The sequence below is a fragment of the Colletotrichum godetiae genome (genome assembly GCF_030913485.1).
Source record: "Colletotrichum godetiae strain CBS 193.32 chromosome Unknown BDP55scaffold_5, whole genome shotgun sequence".
Lineage (NCBI taxonomy): Eukaryota > Fungi > Ascomycota > Sordariomycetes > Glomerellales > Glomerellaceae > Colletotrichum > Colletotrichum godetiae.
The window spans coordinates 1,368,057-1,394,708 of record NW_026851253.1 but is presented as its reverse complement, the minus strand read 5'-3'; the positions used below and the strand labels follow the sequence as shown (position 1 = coordinate 1,394,708).

The 26,652-nt window shown below is 50.1% G+C and overlaps 9 protein-coding genes across 9 annotated transcripts; 4 read left to right on the top strand and 5 right to left on the bottom strand.

Moving 5' to 3' along the window:
• Positions 1–7: 7 nt before the first annotated feature.
• BDP55DRAFT_649379 (sugar transporter) lies at positions 8–2,289 on the bottom strand. Its single transcript, XM_060573900.1, has 8 exons — positions 2,079–2,289; positions 1,938–2,013; positions 1,814–1,859; positions 1,243–1,753; positions 932–1,186; positions 414–823; positions 292–361; positions 8–239 (listed from the first exon to the last, which is right to left on the bottom strand). The coding sequence occupies exons 1-8, from the start codon at positions 2,101–2,103 to the stop codon at positions 28–30; spliced, it is 1,605 nt and encodes a 534-aa protein (XP_060434714.1). The 5' UTR covers positions 2,104–2,289; the 3' UTR covers positions 8–27.
• A 3,070-nt stretch (positions 2,290–5,359) lies between these two features.
• On the bottom strand, positions 5,360–5,802 carry BDP55DRAFT_316145 (uncharacterized protein). Its single transcript, XM_060566725.1, has one exon. It carries the CDS (start codon positions 5,703–5,705, stop codon positions 5,478–5,480), a length of 228 nt encoding a protein of 75 aa, XP_060434713.1. The 5' UTR covers positions 5,706–5,802; the 3' UTR covers positions 5,360–5,477.
• BDP55DRAFT_316146 (uncharacterized protein) lies at positions 5,803–8,246 on the top strand. Its single transcript, XM_060566726.1, has 4 exons — positions 5,803–6,424; positions 6,478–6,909; positions 6,966–7,548; positions 7,603–8,246. Exons 1-4 carry the CDS (start codon positions 5,900–5,902, stop codon positions 8,235–8,237), a joined length of 2,175 nt encoding a protein of 724 aa, XP_060434712.1. The 5' UTR covers positions 5,803–5,899; the 3' UTR covers positions 8,238–8,246.
• Positions 8,247–9,350: 1,104 nt separating this feature from the next.
• On the top strand, positions 9,351–11,580 carry BDP55DRAFT_627692 (fungal-specific transcription factor domain-containing protein; the record flags this gene model as incomplete). Its single annotated transcript, XM_060571791.1, has 3 exons — positions 9,351–9,825; positions 9,897–10,597; positions 10,648–11,580. The coding sequence occupies 3 exons, from the start codon at positions 9,351–9,353 to the stop codon at positions 11,578–11,580; spliced, it is 2,109 nt and encodes a 702-aa protein (XP_060434711.1).
• Positions 11,581–11,697: 117 nt separating this feature from the next.
• On the bottom strand, positions 11,698–12,571 carry BDP55DRAFT_316123 (uncharacterized protein). The gene is made up of 2 exons (XM_060566724.1): positions 12,239–12,571; positions 11,698–12,182 (listed from the first exon to the last, which is right to left on the bottom strand). Exons 1-2 carry the CDS (start codon positions 12,426–12,428, stop codon positions 11,815–11,817), a joined length of 558 nt encoding a protein of 185 aa, XP_060434710.1. The 5' UTR covers positions 12,429–12,571; the 3' UTR covers positions 11,698–11,814.
• Positions 12,572–16,086: 3,515 nt separating this feature from the next.
• On the bottom strand, positions 16,087–17,306 carry BDP55DRAFT_764784 (uncharacterized protein). Its single transcript, XM_060580926.1, has 2 exons — positions 16,731–17,306; positions 16,087–16,662 (listed from the first exon to the last, which is right to left on the bottom strand). Exons 1-2 carry the CDS (start codon positions 17,223–17,225, stop codon positions 16,510–16,512), a joined length of 648 nt encoding a protein of 215 aa, XP_060434709.1. The 5' UTR covers positions 17,226–17,306; the 3' UTR covers positions 16,087–16,509.
• Positions 17,307–21,401: 4,095 nt separating this feature from the next.
• On the bottom strand, positions 21,402–22,802 carry BDP55DRAFT_316105 (uncharacterized protein). Its single transcript, XM_060566723.1, has 3 exons — positions 21,870–22,802; positions 21,483–21,801; positions 21,402–21,431 (listed from the first exon to the last, which is right to left on the bottom strand). Exons 1-2 carry the CDS (start codon positions 22,684–22,686, stop codon positions 21,551–21,553), a joined length of 1,068 nt encoding a protein of 355 aa, XP_060434708.1. The 5' UTR covers positions 22,687–22,802; the 3' UTR covers positions 21,402–21,431; positions 21,483–21,550.
• Positions 22,803–23,530: 728 nt separating this feature from the next.
• BDP55DRAFT_316040 (uncharacterized protein) lies at positions 23,531–24,707 on the top strand. Its single transcript, XM_060566722.1, has 3 exons — positions 23,531–23,673; positions 23,727–23,803; positions 23,856–24,707. Exons 1-3 carry the CDS (start codon positions 23,565–23,567, stop codon positions 24,360–24,362), a joined length of 693 nt encoding a protein of 230 aa, XP_060434707.1. The 5' UTR covers positions 23,531–23,564; the 3' UTR covers positions 24,363–24,707.
• A 345-nt stretch (positions 24,708–25,052) lies between these two features.
• On the top strand, positions 25,053–26,189 carry BDP55DRAFT_690753 (P-loop containing nucleoside triphosphate hydrolase protein; the record flags this gene model as incomplete). The annotated part of the gene is made up of 4 exons (XM_060576901.1): positions 25,053–25,104; positions 25,159–25,374; positions 25,428–25,631; positions 25,699–26,189. The coding sequence occupies 4 exons, from the start codon at positions 25,053–25,055 to the stop codon at positions 26,187–26,189; spliced, it is 963 nt and encodes a 320-aa protein (XP_060434706.1).
• Between the last annotated feature and the right edge of the window lie 463 nt (positions 26,190–26,652).

The window sequence follows — 26,652 nt, the reverse complement described above, 5'->3', positions numbered from 1 at the left end:
CCGAGTCCCAAATCAGATGTCGGTAATTCATGCCTTTTCTACCTCACTAACCCCAATATCAACTTCTTTCTTCAAATCGTTCCCCTGGATCAATCCCAACTGTTGCCTGATATTTGCCATCCTGATCATGTCGGCTTCTCCTTGATTGCCTCCAAAAAGCTTGTCCATCTCTTCGATCCGAACTCCTTTGGTCTCTGGAACAAAGAAGTAGACCCAAACGACGAGAATCACACAGAAAGCTGACTAGTCAGTATCCTCTATAAGCAAGAGCTCAAAGAGTCCGTGACTCACCTAAGAAGAAGTAAAATGTGCCAAACGTGATAGCCTCAAGCATTCGAGGAGTGATGAGAGCAACGATGAACTTCTAAATGTCAGTATTAAAGCAACAGCATCGACATTTCTTGTTGACTTACGTTGCTCAGCCAATTGGTTCCAATCGCAAGACCAACTGCCTGGGATCGCACTCCAGGTGGGAAGATCTCTGAAGGCACGATCCAGTTGACGCAGCCGATGCTGAAAGCGAAATTGGCGATATAGGCCCATACAAAGAACGCGGCAGCCCACCCGGCCGACTTGTTGCTTGCCCAGCTGTCCTTGTAGACAGCATAGAGAGTACCCACAATGAGTTGGGACACCCCCATGCCAACTCCGCCGATGATGAGGACTTTCTTACGCCCCCATCTGTCCATGAACATGATAGCAGGGATGGTGGAGAAGAAATTAATGACACCGACGACGCCAGTTGCTAGAAGATCTACGGAGTTGCCTGAGAGCCCTATGTTTTGGAAGATACGTGGAGCGTAGTAAATAATTGCGTTTATGCCTTAAATCAAGTTCTTGTCAGTCATTTATTGAGGAGACACCAGACTGAATGAATCACTTGGCTACAAATACAATCGGGTGGTAGGGACAGATCGGACGTAGGACATACCGGTAAATTGCTGGATCAACTGAAGGAGACAGGCAATCACCAAACGGCGATTTAGGTGGCGAACAACAAATAGTGACTTGTACCTCTCCAACGTAAGCTTTAGACGGGAAGTGACGCCGGGGTACATCTCGGCAGTCGTCTCAGTGTCGAATCGGGCTGCAACTTTGATCTCCATCAATTCGAGCTTGAGCCGGGCGTCTGTTGGCGGAACACGCCGAATGCGGACGAGGGTAGTAAGCGCATCTTCCTCGCGGTCTGCCAATCGAACATAAGGACAAATTCAATAAGCTCAGGGCTTCAACCATTCATACCTTTCATCAAAAGCCAGCGTGGGGTGTATGGCAAGAAGAATGTTCCAGCACCAAGTATCATTGACGGAACGCATTGAAGAGCGAGTGGAAGTCTCCAAGCCGCAGGAGATTGACTGTCGCCGGTACCTCCGATATGCTGAGTCCCGTAATCCAGCCAAAAAGCAACCATGATTCCCACCGTGATACCGAGCTGCTGAAGCGCGACAAGACTTCCTCGAAGGTTTGGCGGCGCAAGCTCACTCAGGTACAGAGGGACTACCATAGACAACTGACCAATCGACACCCCGGCAATGAAGCGGCCGATGAAGATCATGGGGACGTTGATCGAGGCGGCTTGTATGATGGAACCGATGAGGAAGATGATGTTGGCTAGGAGAATAGTCCAGCGACGGGATAGGGCGTCAGCAATTGGGCCATTGACCAAAGCGCCGACCATCGCTCCAAGTGTAAGTACTGCCACCATCCATCCTTGGAGAGTCGCGTCTTCGGATAGGGTTGGGAACTGTTTAGCCTGTAAGAATAGATGTTAGATCTCTAGGTGTGGTGAAGAGGATATCACTTGTACACTAACAAAATTGTTCATCACCAGGACGCCGCTGATTACGCCCTGATCGTAGCTGGAGGAGTCCCGATAAGTCATTAAGATCAAGTTATGCGCCTTTGCAAAGAGACCAGAAGTCAGCAAAGGATCTTACCCAAACAATACGCCACCAATGCTTGCAAAACATGCGAGGAAGAAGATGTATGGCTCATGAATGAGACCCTTATAACCTAGGAGGGATATTCAGTGACGGTCCTTGTTCAGGACAATGTGTGTTTGATGTCTTTGTTCTTACCGGCTGCCCCGTAGGAGATCTCCATGTTTACAGTGTCCGTAGAATGGAAATACGAGTTCGATTATTCAAAGAGCAGGAGGTAAAGATTGATATCTGCATGGGTAAAGGGCTGGGACGAACCACTCCTCCGATGGGAGGAGGAAAACATGGCTATACATAATGGAAGACGCATCATCGGAGAATTCCTCCAGACGACCCACGTCGTTAGACTCTCTGGGGTCCCGATAATGACCGGGGAAACTGGGGAAAGTGGATGCTTCCACGGTACCGCAAGCCTGGAATCTTGTCATCGGCGTGCTGTGCTCCGAAGGTGGAGGCGACGAGGATGCCTTCATCAGATGACCCCAACTCGTAGTTCGTCGGCCGGGTTCTGCCCGATATGGGGTTTACATCCATCAACATCAGATGGAATCCTTCTACTATCGTCCGAGAACGACTAACTCTCACCCCGCTTTGAAAAGAATACCCTGGTCTCTGTGTCATACCTGTGGCACGGCTCCGTCTTCGGACGTCGCACTTAGAGTGGTGTTTGCCGCGATCTTAGTTTCTTGTCTACCCGAACGAGAGTTACAAACATGTTCGAATTGACGTAAGACTCAAGCGAAATCCTTCTCAATTGGCCTTAGACCACATTTTTTATTCCCGTTATGAACATCCTCATGTAGTAATGGTGTTGGTGACATCAACAGACCCCTTTCTTGGTGACTATCATCAACGGCGCGTAGCCACTATCAGAGAAAGTTCCATAAAGATGCATTCTCGGCCGAACAGTCAAAAATACGGCGAACATGGACGGGAAGTCAAATGACATTGAGCCCCCTCTCAATCCGATCAGTTCCGGAAGAGCATCGCTTACTGAATAAAGTAAGTACTCAGGCAAATGATGTTCGATCTGACATACTGACTGATCATTAAAGCTGAAATCGAGTCCTTCTACTGCCGGTTTCATACAGAGACCGCGTATCTTTGAATCACACACATGCCAAGTGAGATGAAGAGGCCACGGCGAGGAGAGAAGTCAGCATGCTTTTCTCCTCACGTCTAGGTCTACCACCGAAATTGGGTCAAAAGCATGAAGTTAATTTACGGAGGACTGCATATAGTGGTGTCATGGCTTTTGATCAACCATCTTTCCCGAATTGAGGTTTATCAACTAACTGAACGACTGTTGAGCTTGATGTAGCCCACCACAACTTGATCGCCTTTTGAAAGAGAAGCCCTTGGTCGCCAGCATGGGGTCGCGCGATTCCCATCCGGGAACCACTCGAGGCCAAAGTCGAGAACAGGACATGTTCCACCACCTCTGAATTGGGGAGGTCGATGCAGTTATCTCATTACCACCCCTCGAAGCCTCATCACCTGATGCTGCCTGTGATCCAAGCCACACAACAACATCGCGACTCTCGGCATCAGGTACACAACCCAGAAAACCACTACTAATAATGCTGTGTGCACTGCCCCTTTTCGAGCTTGGTGTTATTTAGGGAGAGATTCACCTATTCTGGCTTAATCCTTCGTACCCAAGATGCCGATCGATCCGCGCGGCTTACAGCAGACATGGAGGCTTTTGTCCGTTGTACTTTACGGGTTTTCTCGGTTAGCACTTTGACAGCAAGCCACAATATTGTCGCCCTTGTCGATTGATTGCGTCTATTCCTCATTGAGTTATTGATCAGGCGTTGTGGCTTGACAGTTCAAGCTACCAGGTTCTAGGCTGCCAAGTCAAATCGGCAAAGGACGGGAGTACGTGCCGAGTTCGGCATTCTGTCCAAGGCTCGTGCGCTTGAAGGGCAAAATCTGTGAAAACTGAGAACCACAGGGAAAGTACCGATGCTTGACTATGAAGTTGGCCGCGATTTGTTGCGAGCATCGTGACATCCCTCGTAAACATATGTAAAGCCGCCTAACTTACATTATCTTCAGTGAGAATGCCGCAAAATCATTCAGGAGATGGAGGTCAGAGAGTCCAAAATGGCGTTTGCTGAGCGGATGTAACGGGATTCACCGCGCGGCCTCCCGAAGATGGTGACGCCCACAAGCCCTCGAGGCGGCTTGAAGTCAGGAACACTTGGATCTAGTACCGTCAGGGTATAAGTGTCCAGCCGGACTGCCACTAAGCGAGCTAGTACCTGGCATTGACTCATCATCTGTGCAATCAGGTTCGAGATCGGCAAATTTTCTTCCGTGTTTGCTTTCGTGGCAGTCTAGTGCAGGCTGGCGCCACGATCGGCGCGAACCTTGCCGTTTCTGGACCTCATGATAACTTCACTTCTACTTTTGCTTCCTTCCTTGCCCCCGTATTGCGGTCTCAGTGGCCACTGCTGTGTAGATACTGATGCATGACTTCAGCTCCATCATCGCGATCACTCAAAATCCAGCAAAGACTTCATGTTGGATTAACTTACGCATGAAACATTGCGAATGTGACCTGGACGTTCGATGAGGGATCGTGAGAGAGTAAGATTCAAACCATCCTGTCAACGCATAACGTGAAAACATGTCATGAGGTGATCTGGGGCATTTTCCTTCCTACACGCTGACTCTCAACCGAGAACCTCACAACAGTCAAGCTTGTGGCTCACACCGTGATGTCGCTGACGCTGAAGTGCATCTGATCAGTTCATCTGAGAGTTACTCTGTAGAAGAAGCACCGGAGAGTCTGGATGCCTCCGAATAATGATGAGAAGGTCTGAGGGAGGAGAAGGCCTAGTTTTACTCCTGAACACGTTATATCGTGCAGTCCTTTGTTCCAGACTTTTCCCCGGCATCCATATGTGTGGATCTCATCGATAATTACTTTCCCATCTTTTTTGGGTTCCCAGGAAGCTTATCTTGGTCTTAGTTACTCGATAGACTGATCGGCGACATGCGATAGGAGTAAAGCGCATCCTCATCGTCCGTTCCGTCGGTAACACCGTAGGACTAACACGTCAAAGGCATGGCGTCTACTCGCTTAGCGCCTTACGATGCAGAAACTCAGGGACCGACCCTCATGCCTTCTCATCTGCCGAAACAATCTCATAGGCCAGCAAGCGGTCTCTCACCACTTTCCTCGACTATCGATCGTCAGCCGCCCGTTACCCCTGCTGGTAACCCCTGCATATCCGAGTCCAGACTTTTACGCAAGCTGAGGATCTCCACCAGGCACGAGGGGTTGAGCTAGCTTAAATCTGCTGTTTTGGGTCCGTGAACTCGCAGCTACAACTCCCGTTGCGAGCTGAATTTCTCAGTCTGGCAACGGGCAAGGAGGCTACACGTTGAACCCACGTGGATCTATCATTGACCTGAGCCCCAAGAACCAGGGACTCTTCCCTAATACAGCCATCTGTGCGGCCTTGAGGGTCCAGAATCTAATACCAACAGTCTGGAAATGGTGTCTAGCAGGGGGGACATGGACTCTTAGAGCGCCCAGCACACGGCCGCCTTTCCCAATCCCATGGTACAGCTCCGTGGTCCAGCTCCGGACCTAGTCCTCCACCGCTTTTTGCCGGCCGCGTGATGTGGAAATGAGATTTCAGCATCAACGCTATTGTATGTATTATCGTGAACACGGAGCGAGTCGTGGAGAGAGACGAGCACTATTCTTGTCGTTACAAGTGCGATAGCAAACGGGAAAGGAACAAGCATGAGCTAGACTACGAGGTCAGAGGCATCATGGATTGACTACATAAGGAACTCCGCCATCCGCCATTGTCGATGAGATATCATACCAGTCAACTCAAGCCTCTTCACTCCTTCTCACTCCTTTCACATCTTGAGCTCCGATACTTGAAAGCTCTTCCCTTCAATCGACCTCTGCGGATCAACAGAGATTATACACAATGCGCTCTGCTCCTATCATCAGCGCCTTTGTCGCGCTCGCCAAGGCCCAAGACCTTGTCTGGCAGGTCATTGACGAAGCTCCCGAGCCGCCGCATACCACCGTTCCCGTTGGCGCTTCTCCCACCGTCATTCCCTACGATGCCAACGCTGCAGCTGCCAGTGTTGTCGCTGAGGTCAAGGCCAGTCCTCTTCCCCAGGAGACTGCGCCTGTCAAGTCGGAGAAGAAGCGTCTCGTCGAACGTTCAGCTTGCGAGCTGCAGCCCGTCGGATACGGCCCCGTCCCGAACCCCGACACTTCGGCCGCTTTCTTGAGCGACGCGGACCTCGCGTCATCTGCCAACAATGCTGCTACTCCCTCTGGCTACTTCAACACATTCAAGAACCTGCAGGGATCCAGCAGTGCCTATGGCTACATGGGTTACACCACCCTCACTAGCTACGACACTAAGACCTGTGCCTCCAAGTGTGATGCCATCAACGGCTGTGTTGCTTTCAACATCTACTTCGAGCGGGATCCCAGTGTTGTAAGTCCGGCCTATCTCATTAACACCAGTGATCAGATTCTGACTTTATCCAGGAACCCGCCGATGCTTGCCCCAACCCCGCCAGCACCAATGTCATCAAGTGTGTCTTCTGGGGCGGCCCCGTCTACGAGAACACCGCAAACAACCGTGGCCAATGGCGCAACCAGTTCGAGGTCGTCATTGCTGGATCCAACGGCTACGTTGCCCAGCGCGCTGATGACCAGGCCGGTTACAGCTCCGCCGTCTACTTGGGGGATAACTCCATCAACGCTCCCCTCGACTGCGCTGGCTACGATACTTTCTTGGGCTCCAAGATCTTCACCGACGGTCCTTTTGATCCCAAGCTTTGCGCCGCTGCCTGTACCGCTCAGTCTCAGTACAACGTTGCTCACCCTCCTGCAAACGCCCCTGCCCAGACTTGCCAGTTCTTCAACACCTTCTTCGTCCTGAAGAACGGGGTTCCCGAGGGACAGTACTGCTCCTTGGTAAGTTCAATCTTCAGCCTAGACACACCGCCTCGACAATCTCTAACATCTTATAGTACTCCAAGGCCTGGGACAACAGCTATGCTACCAACAACGGCCAGTGGCGTGGCAGTGACCACTATACCATCTCTTACAGCTTCTCTTACACCAACGCCACGGACGCCGGCAAGCCCAGAATTCCTTGCGCCGTCGCCAGTGCCAGCTCGGCCATTGTCACCTCCAGCCTTCAGCCTTACTGCTCTTCTCTCCTCGGCTACACGACCCCGGTCACCACCGCCACAGAGACTGACTTCTCTACTGTCCCTGCCACTACCGTTGTCTCGACTGTAACCCCCTTGACCACCTCTTACAGCACCACTACTCAGCTGGTTGCCGTTACCAAGCAGCTCAAGCGTGATCTGCCTCCCCGTCCCACCACTACTTGCCTCCACGATGACCCCACTCCCCTTGATCACTCCGTCAAGGTCAGACGTGGTCTCTGGGCACGCGATGAGCCTCTTGTCAACGGCACCAAGGATGACGATGGAAACTTCCTGGATGTCGTTGCCCTTCCCGATGTCACGCCTTCCACCAACACCACCACCTCTCGCAGAAAGGCTCGCCGTGATGGTACACCCGCTGGTCTGGCCGGATTTTCTGGTATGTCTCATCCCCCTTTATTCCGAATCGCATGATACTAACTGCAATCCCCAGCCGATGTCGTCTCTTCCGCTTGCTCCCTGCTCGCCACCCCCGTGACCACCACCATGACCGTGTCCGCTACTACTGTCCAGACTGTCACCACGGGCGCGGCTTCCAGCACCACCACGGCAGCCACCAGCACTGTCATCGTCGTCCAGACTGTCACTTCTACTACTACCATCAACGTTGCCGCCAGCGCTCCCACCGGCACCATCGGCTACCTCAGCATCAACCCCATCGTCAACCCCAACTCCCAGTATGCCCTGTCTGACGACGCCACCCACATGACCGATAACTGGTACAAGCAGGGTAGCCGTGAGACCTTCATCGTTGCCGCTGACGGCAGCCTTTACTCTGTCACCCACAACGCATACTACTACATCTCGAACTCCAACACGTACAGCTTGCTCTACTGGTCCAACAACAAGAACAGCGCTATGAAGATCTTCTCTTACACCACTCTCGCCAACGGCAACTCCCAGGTCTTCATGAACGCTAATGGCAAGGCATACAAGTTCTGCATCCGCCAAGCGAGCATGGTCGGCGACGGAAACACGGGCTCTGGGCAGCACATCTACGCTTACTCCGGCGCGACTCCCCCTCTGAGCTACTGCAACGTCGTCGACTTGATCATTATCCCTGCATAAAGGAATTGAGCGGGCATCTATGTCAGATGCGAATAGAATCTTAAAATTAGAAAAGATGGCGCGGCGTTTAGTGACAGAGATGGGGCTTTTTCAACTTTTCTTAGAATTTTTGCTTCAGACTTCAAACATCCAGCAATAATTAATATTAATGTGAAATAATTTTCTGAACAATTTGTGCTTTTTTCGCGTGAGCAATGTTTTCTTTCACGCCCAAGCAACCTACTAAAGAAAATTAGTACAAGAAAGGCTAATCATCAAAAAGGAGAGGGAAAAGGAAAGGGTAATGAAGACGAAATCCCGCGCCTGAGCGTTCCAGGTTCCAATTATGATGCAGGCGCTTTGAATTTGAATGAACTGGTTGTAATGAAAGAAGATTGCGGGGCTAATAATAACACCTCCGGAATGATTGCGAACATCCCACTTCCTCCTGCAGGCTCAGGATATGTGATACAGCTGAGGTTGTTTTCGAAGTTATCATCGTCCTCGAGAGCCTCACTCGCGGACTGGGACCTCTTACAAGCCTCAATGAAACTCTAAAATCAACCAGTCTCCAAAGATATTCGGTTAGTAGCACAATTTTACGTCGTCGTTCAAGTTCCACTTGCCATGATTTTGGGCGCATCGGCGGGTTTGTCAGCAGTATTACCAACTTAACGCAACGATCTTCGCCGATCTGCCCCGTCTTGCAGGCAATCTCACTGTCTTCTGGTATTGGGTAGTCAAACACTCTACTGTCGTGAACGGGCCATTATTGAAACCCTCGGCAATGCCAGTCTCTCTTAAGTCGTTGTATCCGTACTCCCGCCCCCGACCACCCCGCAATTCCCCGTATTTCTGGCTTCTGAGTGGCGCTCATCGGGCGACTGTGCTCCGAGAACAATTTCTTGAGGGGTAAATCAAAGGTTCGTGGCTTGACAACGTCTTGGATGAGGCACGTGCTAGCGGATTCATATCTCGAAACTCTCTTGAATGACCCGGGATGGCATACGCAGCCTTGGGAGACTTACGCAGGGAGAAGAAACTGTATTTGAGCCCCCTTACGGCCCTCTGATCTCCGGCATTCCCCACGAGTCGGAATATCCATGACAGGGACTGGATGTTGAAGCACAAAATATGCCGGACCCTTCCCGCCGATGTTCCAACTCAGGCACCGTCCGGGCCTGCGTCAACTGTCAGAAGCGCAAAAGCCGATGCATGAGAGGCAGCGCAGCCAACGACCCATGTTCTTACTGCGCCAAAACAGGCAAGACGTGCAGCTTTGAGAGGCCCCCTGATCGGACGCCTCTGACCCGGAAGAACCTCGACGCAGCTGAGCTCCGGTGCAAGCAGCTTCAGAGCCTCGTCAAGTCCTTGAACCCAGAGTTCGACATCAACTCAGCCATTGAAGAGACACGGGTCCAGCAGGACTTAGTGGGGAATGAAGATGATGGCGGCGGCAGCTCGCTTCACTCCCCGCCGGGAGACTCGGATGAAGTCACACCTCACAGCTACGAATGGCACGAGGGGTCGCTGTCGCCAGAGTTCAAATCTTCAGCCCACGAGAATGACGGGATGGCTATGCTGCCAACCCATGACTCTGGATACTTAGGTAAGCTATCACCAAGATTGGTTTTGCGGAAGACAGTTGACCGATGAGCCATGCCTGACGTCAACTTTCAGGGAGCAGTTCTGGTTCCCAGTTGCTTGGGGAGATCGACTCCGTGATCCACGTTGCGCATCCAGCCACGCCGCACCACACATCGCATCGTAAAAGACAACGTAGATCATCCAGTTCAGCCGGATTCGCGTTACCTGAACCTTTTGACCTGCCTTCGTCATATATCGCTGGCCGGTTGATCGATGCGTACTTTCTACTCTACAACACCTCTTACCCAGTTCTTCACGAGCGGACTTTTAGAGAAAGGGTCGAAGTAGGGCGTCGTCAACGGCTGACGAACTCGCCATGGCGTGTCGTTTATCAGATGGTTTTGGCCATCGGCCACTGGCTCTCTAGCACCGAGTCAGAGCATCTGCAGTCTAGCTACTACAGCGCAGCGCGTTCCAGTTTGTCTCTTCAAATGCTTGAGTCCGGCACGATTGAGACAGTTCAGGCCTTCTTGCTTATGAGCAACTACCTACAGAAGAGAGATAGGACCAATACTGGCTATAACTTTAGCGGTTTAGCCTACAGAATGGCCTTGGGCCTAGGTCTACATCGCGAACCTCCAGGGTTGGAAGATACTCTGGGACATGAGCGGCGGCGGCAGCTCTTTTGGGCTATCTACTGTTTCGAGAGTGGGTTCAACATTACCACCGGACGGCCACCCGCAATGTCGGAAGATTTCATAGATACCCGGGTCCCTCGAAACATTGACGATAAGGTAGTTTTGCTTTTCTATCCTATATTTCTGAGGTGCTAATCTACTTCCAGGAACTACCACTCAAGGCACCGGTACCACCACCGGTTGATTACCCAACTACTTACTCGGCTATCATTGCCCAAGCAAAGCTAGCCAAGATTGCCGACGCTGTGTACCACGAGTTTCTACTAGCAAAGACAGCCGGAACAAAGGTCGAATACAGAGTCGCTGAAACAATGGAGCGAGATTTAAACCGCTGGCAACAAGCTCTGCCGGCATACTTCAGCCAAGCCGATTGCCCAACATGGTTCCGGGCGCCTCGAGCGGTCGTGCTCTGGAAAGAGCAGAACCTTCGCATTCTTCTCTGGCGCGGAAGTCAGCAACATCACAGCTACCTGCCCACCAAGGTAAATGCGGAAGAAAAGTGTCTTGATGTCGCTATGCAAAGCATCCACGACATTGCTACTTTCTCCATGGAGAATGAAGTGTCTCTTCACCAAGGAATCGTATGGTACGCGACATACTTCCTTTTCCAGGCGACTCTAGTCCTGGAAGCGAACTATCTCACCAAGGCCACTTCGACAGACCAGACAGACAGACTTGCATGGCAACACTCAGTCTCCAAATCACGCGCCTGCTTGAAGACCTTGGCGCAAAAGAGCAGATCGGCAAATCGATGCCTGGAGATGCTCGATCGCATCCACAGCCAGTTCCAGTCCCTACCGCAGTTGGACCTAGAATTGGATCAAAACTACTCCCAATCCGTGGTTCCTCAGCCGGGTGATGAGGCTGAAGCGAGGCCGACGGCATCCCACTTCGTTGCGCCGACGCAAAACTTTGCTGATCTGCCGAGTGAGAATGACTTTGCATTCTACGGCGAAGATCAACCGGCTTTCGACGACGATGCTGCAGACCCAAGTCTACGAATGTTGCTCAACGAGTCTTCCCTAGACTTTATGGAAAATATGCCCCTCGACCTGTTACTTGGGGATTGGACATCTTGATGTCGTACGTGATCTGAGTACTTCAGCGTTAATCATAAAGTCGTCACACAAGCAGCGTTACTTTATGGGGAAAGTAAAGTGTGTCGCATTCCTTGTCACGAATAATCAAAGTGTAATAGAAAAAGCTCTTCAAAATGGCGCGGCATTCACATGGATGCGACGCTGATCTACGTGCTCAAACGCGCTCAAAAGACCTCCCATTGCTCTATACCTAGGCGATGATGTTCTAATCGCTCAAGCCATAACAAAGTCTACACAACTCTCGTACGTTTGCTTCGCTGCGGTGCCAACCCAAAACCACTGGACGACGCACTGGCCAGCCTGAGCGCAGGTGCCCGCGGGTAGGTTAGAGGGCATGGTGATGTCGAAGTCGGTGTTGTTCTTGGGCAGTGCCGCGAGATTCTCGTCGGCGTAGCTGTCGAATGCAATGAGAGGTTGTCCGATAACCTTATTGGTTGCGGTATCGACGATAGAGACGTTCATGGGGCCCTCGTGGGGAATCGGGATCTCGGCCTTCATGTTGACGACCTGTCCGGCCTTGAAGGTCTGGACATTGGCCTTGTTGTCCTCGAACTTGGCTCCTCTGCAAAGGTCAAGTTGGCCTTGATATTATGTCAGTGATCTGTCTGATTGATTCACGCTCTAGAGCCTTGCTTACATGTTGCAGGGGGGCTGGTGAAATCTTCCAGAGGAATGGTGGGATCGGCTGTCACAGCCTTCACGTTCGCTTGTCCGCATGCTGCAGCCATTGCGGCGCCGACACCACGGGCAGGAGGCGAGACAATGTTACCATGAGCAGAGACCAAAGCGGCGAGCAGCGCCGTGGCGGCAGTGATTGAAGCGCGCATCTTGAAGTGATTACTTGGGATGTTTGTTTATCGGCCTGTAAAGCGGAAAGAGTAGGTAGTCTGGCGGTTTATGAAGAAAGGACAGTGTTGGGATTAAACAAGACTGAAAGAAACGAGTGACCAGCACGATGATTTGAATGATGAGACAGGGCGAACAGAGACCGGATGAAGCAGCGTCAGGGCCAGATGTGCGGCCTTGCGACTACAAATACCACAACTCGGCCCTAGCCCGACGACGACATGATCCTTGTCGCTGACAGAGAGATGCCAATGATCCGACGCTGATGGCCCGGCGATCATAGCTTCAAAGCCAGCCTCCCATACCTTAATCCTTGTGCTGATGGATATCAACCGTTGGCCGGAACCACGGGAGCTAACGTGGTACCCCGTTCCTCTCTCTGCCCTGTAAGTGGTCTTCGTAAGAAAGAAGAACTGCCCGAGGGTGATCCCTGGGGCGAAACATGCATTCTTGAGGCTCTTCAGGCACGAAAGCAAGACAAGCTTGGTGGGATCCACGCGGGTGAAACGTCGCAAGTTCTTGAGCCGCTCTGCTTCCGGTGCGGACGGTTGTGGACGTGGTCACAACTCGCGAAATCTGCGACAAACCCTGTCTGGGGGTTCGGGCGTTCGTACAGCAAGAAAGCGAGAAGCTCAGAGGGAACAAGACTTTAATTCCTAGAGAGACGCGAGAACCGGCACTTTGTGCAGAAGTCAAGCAACGAACGATTTGGGAATTTGGGTTATTCTCGAGTCATCGAGCCATCACAATCAGGGCGTCACCAAGCGCAACCGTTGTAATGCCAAGCCGTCAGTTTGGATGTTGGAACCGCGAAAGATCGGGATGGTGGGTGTGAGTGAACCGGTACTCCGGAACGCCACGGCGCGCCACGGCGGCGCCCCCAGAGTGTTTGGTGATCCGGCCATTAGTTGAGGGTGAGATCTCCGGCTCGGCGGCCGGGGTCTGTTATTCTGGGCGCGCTACGGAGCAGAACCCCTTGCCCACCGGCCCTGGATCTCAAGCAACGCCAAGTCGTCTACAACTTCCTACGTGAGAGATCTGCGAGTCATAAGGCTATCTTAAGCAAATTACCAGCCAGGAATGTTACGCTGTGAGGAGGCGATCACTCACCTACCAAACTGCGACTGCCGGACTGCACCAAGTTACCAACTCCTGAGCGTCAGAGTTGACAGGTGAGAAGGTCTAATGCGAGGGGAGGAGAAAGTGCTTCCAGGTCTCCGCTGACAAGACCAGCCTCCCTTGAGCGTCAGCAAAAGCCAAAGAGAAACATTACTCCTCAGGGAACTAGAAAGCCCCCTTTTTCGGCATTGATAGCAGACTTTACCCCTCGCAACCCAGTTAGGCTCGCAAGAAACCGAGTTAAAAAGCCTAATTAGTGGACATTGCCCGCAATCATCGCCCACTTCAAGGCACGGCGCTGCTATTGCGGACTTTTCAAGGGGAGTGCGGAGAAGTGGTGCCCTTCGGCGGAATTTCGCAAAATTGAGAGGGGAAGACTACCATGATTATTGATAAGCACTGCGACAAGACAGCCATGACTCTCTTCGTAACATCCATCCGATAAAGAAGAGAGTTCCTTCCCGCCCGCAACTGTCCGAGCTGTCTTTCAGGAACACGGCACTTGGCATCCTGAAAAGACGGTAACGAGGCGATCCGGCGAAGCTTGCTGACCCTGAATAATGACAGCATTGTTTCCTCGGAAAGACGGCAAGTAGATAATCTGCGCGAATTTGTTTCCAGGCCTCCTCAATGCGGGTTGAAAGTTTTCGCGCGCGGCATTTCTCGTAGGCCTATAAAGGATATGATATTACAGACATTGGACGGATGATGTCGAGTCAAAGAAGACGGAAAGTTATCTCGACCGTGTTAGAGCGTTCCTGTTGATGGCGTTCAGCGGAGTGCCAGTGCGTCTGAGCCAGTCGCATTTCAATCTCAGGTGAAAGGTTGTTTAAGGCATCTGATTAACCACGAGACTGATAACATGACTGTTTGCATATTAGCCCCGTAGTTTCAATAATCAATGATTAAACCCTTGGTGATGCGTGATGTGGGCAAAGGTTCGCTGCCTGCCACGGCCTAGGGAAAGCGTAGTTTAGACGATCGACTCACACCAATGAATGATTCATGATATCACAACTCACGGTTTGATGATCTTAGAAAGAGAATCTCAAGCCATGGCAGATGCTTCTGCAGGGTGTCAAGGTTTCCTTCGCGATAAAGTCATCATGTCGGTTCTTCGTTACAATTTCCAAGCTCTAAATCTTTACGCATGAGGTGAGGTTGACTCCAAGTTGCCAGCTTAACCATTTGCTTTCTTGTGTTCGCTATGAATTTAACAAGGTCCAGATTGTAGCTAATAAATGATAAGCTCGGTTGCTGACAGTCTTACGGTATGTTTTGCTACTTTCAGTTGCAAGGATCGTCACCAGAAATATTGTCTTTCACATGGCCACTGCTGGAAGCTACATGTCAGAACTGCTAGCCAGAGTTCATGCCCTCGAGCCTTATCGCTCATACTTCAGAGTTAAATTAGATACGGAAGTTTCTACCTACTTTGAGGGTCGCTCGGCATTGTTCACTAATCAACCACTTCCTCAAAAGCCTAACCGTCGGCCAACTTGGCCTGGTAATAGCGAGTAATCATTTACTTGCGCCTTCGAATTTCCTTAATACATTGCAATTCATAATATCATCTCAAATACCACCTTGTGAAGAATGACTAAGTCAACATCCCATTGCTTTTCCCGTGTACGTTTATTACATTAATCCGGAGGCCGAAGGTAAGCTCAATTTTCAGTTTAAACAAGCCATGAGACACATCTTTCGAAAAGTTGATCCAGATGTAAAAGTCGTATTTCAAATATGACAGCTCTGCATATTCATACTTATCAACTTTTATATTCCGCTTGGTAATTTATTGAACTTTATACCTTCTACGAAACTCCCCTCTCTCGAAAAACTCTCAGATCAGACATAGAGCGTATTACTCAGGACAAAGTCGTTTCGTTCTCTTTAGACAGACTTGCATTGACTTTCTGGTCCTATTTGCGAACTTGGCTACTAGATCAAGTCTTGCGCGTGGTCGAAGTAAAACTGCTTTAAGATATCACTTTATGATCAGCCAACTCCTCATCTTGTAGGTGTGAAAGAAAAAGAAGCTGTTGAGTCTTTATCTGCGGTGAGCCATTTCCCTACATAACCTGATATATTGCTATTCTTTGCGAGGAACCTTGTCCTTAGATGATAAGAAAACCATTTATTAATAGACATATTCAAAAGCTCCACAACTAATCACCTTGCAAAAATATGTAGTTATGATTCCCAGTCGAAGGCAGGGACTTGCCTGAATAGGAGCAGCTACACGCAGCGGAGTTTTATTCGATGCTAGCGAGCGATACGGCGATCCTGTTCTCTTGTAGATGTCGCCACATCACTGAAGGGTGATTCACTGGAATGTACCTGTTTCAAATAAGTTTCGAGGCCGCGGCTGCATAGATCATATCAAGTTGTGAGTTACTCGTAGCGATACCATAACATCCTGCATTGCCTCCGCCTCAATCGATGGAGTACCTCTGCATCAATATTGTTCAACAAACATTAGAAACAGACCATAAGCAGCCGAAGGTGGCTTGTCAGCTTCCAAAATTAAGCAATGGCTGATGGTTGTTCTCTTTGAGACCAGCCTTTAGCAATGTCTCATTCGACTCAAGCTCTCATCTAAAGCAGTTCAAGAGACTATGTCACACCAACCAATTGTCTCAAAGCCCATTAATCACCTATAGTGACTGACTGAATGAGTGGCATGAGATGACATCAAGTCACGTTTTAGGTAGTAGAAGACTATGGCCGCCTTGGCTCACCTTGAGTAGAGCCTGTCAAAGCCTAGGCTGACGCGGTTGCGGTCTTACCTATGGGAGAGAAGTTTTCCGAACCGGCTTCATTCAATATATATGTACTGAGAATCCTCCATTTACAACGCTATTCATCACTCCAGGTCAACCTTAGTCTGTTTCGTGGTGTACTTTCCCCGTATCCCAAGCCCTGTTCAGCCACGAGAGATGCTTAGCAGCCCTTGACGGCATCTTTCTTGTTCTGTTGATTCTGGTCGATACCTCCGGCAAACTCCTTCTCCATCTGGGCGATGGTGTCCAGATCGGCGTTGTTGCCCGTGAGACCCTGAGCCTGCTTCAGCTCAGTAGCCTGCGCGTTTTGGACCTATGATGATTTGTTAGTCTCATGTCTTTCACTTCTGTTCTCCGAAGAGTGGGTTGAGTGCAACATACCTTCTTCAGACCCGGAATCGCAGCGTTACCCTTGGGAGCAATCTTCTGGTTCTCAGCGCGGACATCCGCTCCTGACTTAACAGTGGCAACGAGCTTCGTCTTAGCCTGGTCGAACTGCGACTTGTTTCCAGACTGAACAGCCTTCTTCACAGCAGCAACATCCTTCTGCTCCTGCTTCTGAATGGAGATGTTCTTGTCGATGCCAGTAGCCAACTTCTTGGCAGCCGCACATTCGTCAGCGGTAGGCCTGGTGTTTCCTCCGGTGCCGTTCTTCGTAGCCTTGGTGGTCTGGCCCTTGTTGGTCTGGCCCTTGTTGGTGTTGCCATTGTTGTTTGTCTTCGTCTTGGTGCCCTTAGTTCCGTTATTGTTGTTCTTGTTCTTATTCTTGTCGGCGGCGTCTTGCGCGGCAACGGCTTCTACCGGCGCCGGCGCGGGCAGAGCAATGACGAAGGTGAAGAGGAGGAAGAGAGAGAGGAGGAGCTGAGTGTAACGCATCTTGACTGTTGTTTAGTGATTTAAATGATAGACGTAAAGTAGTGTAAAGAGTGTAGAGAGCGAAGAGCCTTTAGTGTAGAGCTTGATGAACTAGAATGAGATTGAGATGATGCTCCAAACGGTGGAATTTACGGCTTCTTCGATTGAATTATATAGCCCAACCTTCCGAGTGAAATCGGACACGGCCACTTACATCTGCTTTCCATCGCGTCGTCATCTCAAACGTAGGCGAACATACTTCGTCCGAGGACGCCGAAAGACCCTGTTCACCGCACGATAGGAAGCAACTCAGTCCCAGTCTTCGCGGTGCTGTCAGGGGTCGTTTCGCTCTCGGGTGAAGCTTCAATTCACAATGTGGGTGTCCACAACGGCCACCCCGCGCGCATCGCCCGGCCCGTCTGATGTCTGAACCGAGAGAGACAAGCTTTGGGGTGGATGCGAAGGAGAAGAAGGTTTACCCGCATGTGTTTTGGGCTGATCTTTCCAGCCAGTCGCTGGCTGGGATCGCCGCACATCGCGTTTCATCCTCGCTCGCCTTGGGGCTGCTCTGTACACCAATTTTCTGCTCAATGCACCTAGACACCAACCAAAAGGGTTCCCATCGCGCGAGCTTCTTGTGTGTCTGTTGTTGGAGCAGTCCCATGGATCACAAGCACCGATAGACGGGTTGAAGATCTTCAGGTGTCGGAAGCTTCCCACCACAAGCACCAGTCACAATTCTTGGCGAGAACGAGTGTTCGCACCAAATTCATCCAACCCTCGGTTGTCTTCCCTCGGTCTGGACCTAGATTTTCTCTTCTAACTTCCATCCTTTCCTTCACTTCAGTATCAGGTCTCCTTCATCTTTTGCCGAATTATAGAGGTCTTCAGACCATCTGCTACAGGTCTGATCTCTTCGCATAGTGATCACTCGCCCTCTTCTTGCATCGATGACTCGCCGGGCTGGCGCGTCGTAGTCCGACATGTCCGCCTGCCTTATGAGCAGGTTTCAATTTCTTCTATAAACAATCTGCCAATCGCTTGAGCAACCGGACCCGATTTCGAAGCAACGTGTTTGGTGGCTTGGCGACATCAGTCAAGACGCCAAGACATGTCGGCCTCGTCATCTAGTGATTGTTTCGCGTGGACTTGCTTGATCTGAACGCAAGCGAGCAAAAACTAACAAGAAGCTTGATTCTTGAGTTGGTTCAACAAGTTGAAAATGCTTGATAACTTCGAAAGTAAGCTGAAGATATTGCGCTCCGTCCCCATAGGCATATCAGCGGCGTCTGATTCTAAGAAAGGCAGCCGATATTTACTACATGTCCACACGTGGTGATTGCACTTTCCAGAGTCAATTCAGAGCCAGAAAGTGCGTGCGGAGAGGTTGCCAAAAGACTAGAATCAAGCCAGCCCAACGAGGAAAACAAAGTTCGCCGAGTCTCAGGTTCACCGGTGGGCTGATCTCAAAACTGGGACGGACCCTGCATGCGCTGAGGAGCAGGGCAAAAGATGCCGCTTCCGTTATCCGTAAGATGAAGCCCGAGGCCTGAAAACACGCTGCCCGCGGTCTCCTCGGCCGGCCTCCATCTTTTCTCCGCCTTGCCGTTTATCCCCCGCCGCAAGTGGAGGAAGAGAGAATTTAAGCTCTGTTGACATGAATCGAGAGCGGCACCACCGCAGTAGCAGGGTCTCAAAGTTGCTTGAAACCCTCGACTAGTGCGAAAGCTGCTAAGCCTCCCCTTCATTGTCGTTTTAGCCATGTTGGAGAACTAAGGCTCCGGGACGCTCATTCCACATCATAACTATTGTAATGAAGGGGCAGCAAGGGGGAACTGTAATACCTGTCCCACAATGAGTCCCACGCGGTTCCCGGACGGGTCAAATTGGTTGGTAATCGTCCGAAGACTGTGTTCTCGGATAATTATCCACAGGATCGTCGTCATCCCAACAACTTCGCTAGGACGGGCCTTGCCAAGCAGTCGTCAATGTTGCACCCGTCCAGGTCGTACGTCGATCAGGTTCTGGGCGGCCATCGCTATAATGACTCACATATAATAATGCGTTACTCTCACATTGCTCGACTGAGCTACGTCGACGGATGTTCTATCTTATTCAGCGTCCATTGATACAAGTAGTCGACGTGGGTCTGTTAGTTGGAAAATCGGACTTACCGCTATGTAGATACCGCCCGTCTTAAACCGCGCATTTAAGCTTGAGTGCATACCCGGCACTAGTCGATGCTTATCGTGAGACTCCCGAAGTGAAATGCGTAAGCAGTCCTTGTCTTTCGGAGATGGCGAGCAGGCCACACGTCAACGGTCTCATGAAGGGTACGATGATTGCACAGCCTGCTTTTCGGATCTGTCATTCTGCAAGGCGCTGGATGTGGTGAAGGCATCGACGCGGGGAGAATTGAGTCGAAGCTTACTCGCAGATCAAACCAAACTTTCTTATTTGTCAGGTAACCTACTGCTTCCGACGTGACGCGTGGTCGGGAATCCGGCAAACCGGGTGCCTCAACCCATTGAACTCGGGCCATCCCAGTCATTCGCCAACCGTAGCAACTCACAATCCGTGCTGCGCTCGATGAGGTTGATTTCGGAGATCCCCTTCGGTGTAAGCCTCGCGGTTTGTGATCAAAAGTGGCCGGTGCCAATGTCTCGTGTTCGAGACTTATCTCGTGAACGGTGATTACTCACATGATCATAGAGTGTAGTGTGCTTCACCATTGCGCCATATCGAATACAAAACACACTCGCTTTCGTTTCCCACACTTGTATCTGAAAGTCTTGATGCAGGTTTTTGGGATTGAGGGAATAACGCGTACGGAGTCAAGACAGGCCCAATGATCTTCCGTATTATTCACGCCTCAATTTAGAGGTCGGATTCATTGATCTCCTGTCTTTGAGGGTCTGTGTTCGTAATCAACCAGGTAAACACCAACAACTCTGACTTGTATTTAGTGAGGCTCGGCGAAAGACAATCTATGGTATGAAACCGCGTCTCCAGAGCGTTGAAGTCGACCATACTCCTCCCTTCACGGTGCAAAATCTGATAGGTCTTCTTCGCTGCCTGGTGCTTCCTTAGGCAACTCAGTATTAGTCTTCTTGTCTATGTCGAATGAACTGTCAGAGTCCTCATTTTCTTGCTCTCCCGTCGGCGTCGAATTCAACTTTGCACAAGAGTCAAGTTGTACTGGGCTTGCCTGACTGTGTCCGAGAGTCGGGCTTGACCAAGAGTATCTCGCACGGTCTGTCTTTCCCTTGCCCTTGCCAAAAATATTGGAGTCGGAGCTTGAATCACTGACGACTCCGTCGCTCTCCCCGCCTGAGCCAGAAGGGGCAAAATCGCTACCCACATCAATCGGTTTTAGCTCCACCATTGGGCTTGGAGAATGGAGGTTTAGTTGCTTCTTTTTCTGTATTTTCGATCGGTGGTTGCACCTTCGTGCTGCTGCTGCCGGTACTCGAATCAGAAGTCTGTGCTCATGAACAACTTCGAGTCTATCGTGGCTGGGAAACAAGTGCTGAAATCCTGCGTTCGGTCGAACAGACGTCAAGGCCACCTTGACTACTTTCTCATCCAACAGAACAGCGGAAATACTGCTCAAGCGATTCAGCAAAGATTTGGAGTCGGCGGCTTGATCCCCAGCCATGTTGACGAGGTCAACGCCCTCTATCACGATGTAAACGATCGAAGATGGAAGAACTCGCAGGCATTCTACGAAGATCCTCCATGAGAGATCTAAGTCTGTCTTAGCAGCAACGAATATCTCGGCATTGAAGAGCTCCGGGTCGCCATGTGAAATCACTGCTGGAAACTTCTGGAGCATGCCGAACAGGAGGCTCTGCACGAGGACACGCGGTTTTGGCGCGTCAGAGTCGCTTCGTCGATTTAGACTTCCGAAATATGAAAGTGTGTCATAGCCGCTCTCCATAGCTGCACGCACAACTTTGAGAGACAGGTCTGTCGTCCAGCTGGGACGGCGAGGGATCTCATATCCATCTACCCACAGAAGGCTAGGATCTGTACTGCTCAGCCATGCCTGGAACGATGGAAGACGAAGGACATTGACGCTCTCTGATAAATAAGACATTGGTAACAAATCTAACTCGAGCTGGATTTGATGGAGATTTTTGTCCAGTGGTAGGAGGTCCTGGAAGAAATCCTCGCATATTTCGAGTCTGGGCAGTTTCAAAAGTTGTCGGTCGAGATTTTCAGACGCTGATAGAAACATTAGAGCTTTTACCTGACGTTTCTCATTTACGAACCAACCCTCAATTATTTTGACTCTTTGTCTTCGATCCACGTCATCCCTTTGAATTATTTCTTTGTTGCCCGTGTTAGCGTTGAACAAGATTTTGGAACAGGCTCTGCGTTGCAACGTTAGTACCTTCTAGTACCCCAATAATTCGCCATTGATCTTCTTTCATCTCGAACAGGTCTCTCTGTATAACGCAATACCTCTGAAATTGAGAAATCATAAACTGGACTTCGGTCTCTTGCCTCAAGATGGCGTAGCTGTCGTCAATGGTCTTGAGGATGGGGCCAAGCCTGGTGTCAAAAGGTGCAACCATCGTTTTGAAGGTCCTGACTAATAGGTGGCAAAAATGCATCGTCAGCAGCTTCAAAATATCACGTTTTCATCGGAAACTCTCCTACCCAAGCAGTTGCTACGCAAGTATCGCAAACAAAATCCTAGGAAATCTACGATTGAAGCGTAGATTACCGAGGCCGCATCAGTCATTCTCTCGAATGGATAGAAAGACAACAGCAGGCTCACGAGCTCTAGTTTATTCCCGATCCGTCCAAGATTGGCGACGATGCCTTCCTTTACCTTTTGGTACTCGATTGGGATCATGAGCAACAGCTTCATCGTCCTCCGAGCTAAGCTGACCCATTCAGGATGATGTTGTGCTAGTGTGTCCATGACTGCGGCATAATGAAGAGTCGTTTTACAAAACTGCTGCAAACTAGCCTGTATGTTACTGCCCAGACTCTTGTCTTCTTTGCTTGGAAAATCAATCTCCTGCAGCATATGCGCTTGAAATAGGACATCCTTGAGCTCGCAGCCATTCTTGATCACAATTTCGCGTCCTTCGCGGGACGCTGCAGTGTTGTATTCGCCTACTGCCGCGCCCAGTTGTTCGAATTTATCTCTCAGAGATCGGGTTTCGGCCAATTCAAGAGCCCACGCAGGTCGGGTGACGTCGATGGTATTGGTTGGGCTCCGAGATGGCGGTTTATCTTCATGTATTTCTGCAGCTTCGTGGAGCGCTTTCAAAGATTCTATCAGCTCTGCCTCCTTCATGGACGCAAAGTTCTGTGGCTTGGTCTTTCCAAGAAGTTGATGAAGTCTTCCATCGCAGATTCGGGGTCTTGGAAGTCGCTTGGGAGCCGGATGGCCCAGCCTGATGGTTCTTTTCAATGGGCCTCCAGGGCCTGGTGGCTCGCGCACAGTCGATGGTGTGTCGTTCATGACGTGATCGTTTGTTTGGTTAGCCAATACTATTTAAGAATCGCTACCATTAACAGAGGGTAGGAGCAATCATCAATCATGGAAATATAAGGAAACTCAACTACATTCTTTGAACAATAATAAGTTCCATTTCTGGCTGCGTGTGGCCTCGCAGCCTGCGTGAAACTTAGGCTCACCGTCGCTGGCGTGTCAGCATGCATTCAGCCTAAATCTGCAAGATGAAAATTGACTGATCCTCTCTTCTTACAAAATGCCGGTCTATGATTTTGCGCAGCTGGTACACGCTATCTGCCTGTGTGTGTGGTGGTTGCAGATCAGGCTGGCAAATAAGACCACAGAAGATATCGAGAAGGCAGCAATGTGAGCAGTTTCCTCGGGACGGTATGCGAATAAGTAAGATCATGTGAGACTTGAACAGTATCTAATTGGGCTGCAGTACTTTCCAGATGCGAGACAATAGAAGTGCTGAAGTTGCTGAAGTTGCTGAAGTTTCTGACGTAAGGAAGCGTCATGACATGGGAGATGCAGGCTCACTGACACTCAGAAGACGTTCATGTCTGTAAAGTACACACCTATGCAGGCAGACGAGGGGCTAATGCTACAATTTTGGCAACTGATCAGCTGATTCGGTCTTCCTTATATGATATTGAGCAATAAGAAGCCGTTGAGAAGTCGTACATATAGGTAAGGCCAAATGCATGTAACGTCACAATGTGTTCAGCCACCAAGATAGATGAGTCCCACACCTACGCTGAGTGGATGCCAAGAAGGTTGAGGATACTCGCAATATAAAGAAACCGCCCATGTGACTTTCGACCTCCTGTAAACGTACTTATTTTAGTCTCATCTTACGAGAATCAACTTTTTTGGCCGCCATCATGGCCAACATAGATGTCGAAACACTACCTTCTGAGTCGGAAGAAACATCCGAGTACTCAAGCGACTCATACCGATCCAAATCCCGATCCCGGACTCGCACCCGTAGCCGTAGGTAGTCATCAGGACTTGTGCATCAGGGAAGCTGACTACTTCTTACGTAGGAAGATACCAAGGACGGGATACAACCAGGAGTCCCAAGCCTCGCGGTGAGACTGCCGCTTCGCGAGACATCAATGAAGTGAGTCGATAACTGACTAAGGTCTATGAGAAATATTTCTCACGAGTCTCAGTTTGGGGTGGAAATCAAGCATGTCACGACGCAGTTTTACAGGGATCGTCGGGGCCAGTATAGAACGAGCAAGCGACTTGGTATTCCTTCGGAAGGAGAGAATCATGCGGCCAATGATCTCGCGCCGCGAGTCACCTTCTTTCACGACGTGGACGAGCTCGGGAACTTTCAAGGTTGCAAAATCGAGGTTGATTGGTGGGAATTTGATGAGTTATTGGAGAGTCTCGAACGGTTTCCTCTTGACAGGAAAAGCCCTTCAGCTCGAGCAACGACGTTCTCCCAACCTTTCGCGCCGCTATTTCTGCGTTTAGACGCGCTTAAGAGAGAGGTGCCGAAAGCAGAGGCTGTGTCCCCCATGGACAACAATGGCTCAACTACGACATACAAGCTTGGGGTCGCAAAGGCAATTCTATCATTTATCGGCGAAAATGCCCGTGAAACCCAATCTAGGCTTGAGGCATTGAGCTTTGCAAGCCCTAGCACGTTGGTCCAATACGACGATCTCTGAATACTTTACAAACCGGGTCAACTCATCTTCGAGAGAATCGCGGGACCGGATACAGTCTGTTTCATGGTTGACTACCCGACCATGGTTTCGCGCAGGGAAAGGGAAAGATTTGGTCCCGAAGATTTCACTCCGAAGCCAAACAAAAAGTTTCTTGACATTCACTGTTGGTCGATACTTTTTGACCCAAAGGTTGGTGCCTTCCGGAAAAAGCATTCAATCATCACTGCGAAGTGGTTTCGTGGTGGAACTGAAATTGCAAAATTGCGATTTGTACCGGAAAAGTTTATGGAAGATCTCAATGATGTGAACCCACGCACTCTCTTGAGGTCGGAACTACTGGGACATGAACACGACTTCTAGATTTCGACAATTTTCGGCAATGTTAAAGCATGGCCAAGCCTTTTTTTCCGAGTTGAGAGTGATAGTGGATGCGAAAGCCCTTAACGCAGTATTTACGAACAAGATGCCGAAACCAGCACAGCCCTTGCCTACAAATGTTCGTGTTAAAGCTTCCCAACCCAGTATTTGGAAGGATGAAGAGAGCAGTAAGTGGGGAGACTCAAGTATAACCCTTTCATACCCCACGCTTCAACTCAGCGATCAGGATTTGACGATCGAGCAGTAAGAGATGGCTGGTTTGGCAACTACGACAACATCCCAGCAAGTAGTGAGCCAGACGATTTGGCCCTCATGCTCTGTCCTCGCACTATAACTGCTTTCAGCCTTCGTAGCAAAACATGGGGTAGGTGCCCGCAACCACCATATTGTCGCCTCATGATAACTAACTGATAAGAAGATCCGTACGATGTTGCCAGCCTCAAGCCGGTGCAATTTGCTGCAGATGCATGGAAGCGACTCGTGCTGAAAACGGAGTACAAGGAAATCATCTGGGCCATGGTCAAGTCTTATCTAGCGCACAATACGGGGTTCCAGGACCTTGTTGCGGGAAAAGGCGAAGGCTTAGTTGTTCTACTCCATGGGCCTCCAGGCGTTGGTAAAACCTTGACTGCAGGTATGTGTTTATCATGCAAAGAGTCCGAGGCAGTTCTGACATGGCGCGCAAAGAGTGTGTCGCAGAGTCATTCAAAAAGCCGCTCTATATGGTGACTGCTGGAGACCTCGGAACAAATCCCGAGACACTCGAGTCAAAGCTGTCAAGTATTTTTGATCATGCTGTGGCATGGGATGCCATACTGCTGCTAGACGAAGCAGACATCTTTCTACAGAACCGAGACTACAACAACCTGCACAGGAATGCGCTGGTATCTAGTAAGCCCTCGAGACTTCCAACGTGTCAGAATGTAGTAGTCTGAACAACTACTGACCTTTAATCCAGTCTTCCTCCGTACTTTAGAGTATTTCAGTGGCATCATGTTTCTAACTAGCAATCGGGTCGGTGCCTTCGACCAAGCCTTTCAGTCCCGAATCCACATCACAATTGGCATGCCACAATTCGACGAATCCCTCCGCAAAGAAGTCTGGAAGATCTTCATCCAAGACCTCAGCCGCAAACGCCGCGATGGCTCACCAGCTCTCCTCTGGCGCGAAGAGTGTAAAGCACTGGGCAGCGAAGTGACTAAATCTTGGGCTTCGCAGCCCCTCAACGGCCGACAAAACCGCAACTGTGTCAGGAGCGCTTTGGCACTGGCGGAAGACAAGGGCATCAAGCCGGACGCGAGCCATTTCAATAAGGTCCTCAAGCTTGGGAACGCATTCACACAGTACATGACCAAGTTGCAGAAGGCGGAAGCCGAGGAGATCGCTCAGATCAAGGGAGATCGATTGGCAGCGATGAAGGATCTGATGGCTCAAGACGGCACTGCTTAGATGGCGACGTGTGATATTGACGGTTTCGTTGTCAAAGAATATCTTCTACCATGCAATGGGAGTTCTGATTCAAAGCCGGTTTCATCGAGCTCAACTACATGGGTTGGAAGAGACGTAGAAACTGATTCTTTCCCATCATCAATATTGCTACCTGAGGACTTAGTTGAGTCGTTGATCGCAAGTTGTAGAAACGCTGCCCGGCAGGCATCGAGATTGGCAAGTATGTAACGCTCATTGTCGTACCCCGTTTACCGGTCATCACACATTTTCTTCAGTATACGGGTCCAAGGGAGTTTGAACGTGCAATAAATCTTCAAAGATGGATGACTTGGTTCAGAACAAGAACGTTCATATTCACAACGCCATTGAAATAGAGTTGGCTTGATTGACCGGCATCTGGATATCTTGCAACCCTGTCATAGCTCAGTCTTGGCTTGATTCAGCTAAAGCCCTCTGGAAGATA

Coding starts and splice junctions, on each gene's coding strand:
- BDP55DRAFT_649379 (XM_060573900.1), bottom strand. CDS start 2,103: ATGGAGATCTCCTACGGGGCAGCCG. Junction 1,860..1,937: donor ATTGGTGGCGTATTGTTTGG/GTAAGATCCTTT, acceptor GGACTCCTCCAG/CTACGATCAGGGCGTAATCA. Junction 240..291: donor CACATTTTACTTCTTCTTAG/GTGAGTCACGGA, acceptor CTGACTAGTCAG/CTTTCTGTGTGATTCTCGTC.
- BDP55DRAFT_316145 (XM_060566725.1), bottom strand. CDS start 5,705: ATGCTTGTTCCTTTCCCGTTTGCTATCGCACTTGTAACGACAAGAATA.
- BDP55DRAFT_316146 (XM_060566726.1), top strand. CDS start 5,900: ATGCGCTCTGCTCCTATCATCAGCGCCTTTGTCGCGCTCGCCAAGGCC. Junction 6,910..6,965: donor AGGGACAGTACTGCTCCTTG/GTAAGTTCAATC, acceptor AACATCTTATAG/TACTCCAAGGCCTGGGACAA. Junction 7,549..7,602: donor TGGTCTGGCCGGATTTTCTG/GTATGTCTCATC, acceptor TGCAATCCCCAG/CCGATGTCGTCTCTTCCGCT.
- BDP55DRAFT_316123 (XM_060566724.1), bottom strand. CDS start 12,428: ATGCGCGCTTCAATCACTGCCGCCACGGCGCTGCTCGCCGCTTTGGTC. Junction 12,183..12,238: donor CACCAGCCCCCCTGCAACAT/GTAAGCAAGGCT, acceptor CATAATATCAAG/GCCAACTTGACCTTTGCAGA.
- BDP55DRAFT_764784 (XM_060580926.1), bottom strand. CDS start 17,225: ATGCGTTACACTCAGCTCCTCCTCTCTCTCTTCCTCCTCTTCACCTTC. Junction 16,663..16,730: donor CGATTCCGGGTCTGAAGAAG/GTATGTTGCACT, acceptor AAATCATCATAG/GTCCAAAACGCGCAGGCTAC.
- BDP55DRAFT_316105 (XM_060566723.1), bottom strand. CDS start 22,686: ATGAACGACACACCATCGACTGTGCGCGAGCCACCAGGCCCTGGAGGC. Junction 21,802..21,869: donor CTTGCGTAGCAACTGCTTGG/GTAGGAGAGTTT, acceptor GCCACCTATTAG/TCAGGACCTTCAAAACGATG.
- BDP55DRAFT_316040 (XM_060566722.1), top strand. CDS start 23,565: ATGGCCAACATAGATGTCGAAACACTACCTTCTGAGTCGGAAGAAACA. Junction 23,674..23,726: donor CCGGACTCGCACCCGTAGCC/GTAGGTAGTCAT, acceptor CTTCTTACGTAG/GAAGATACCAAGGACGGGAT. Junction 23,804..23,855: donor CTTCGCGAGACATCAATGAA/GTGAGTCGATAA, acceptor CACGAGTCTCAG/TTTGGGGTGGAAATCAAGCA.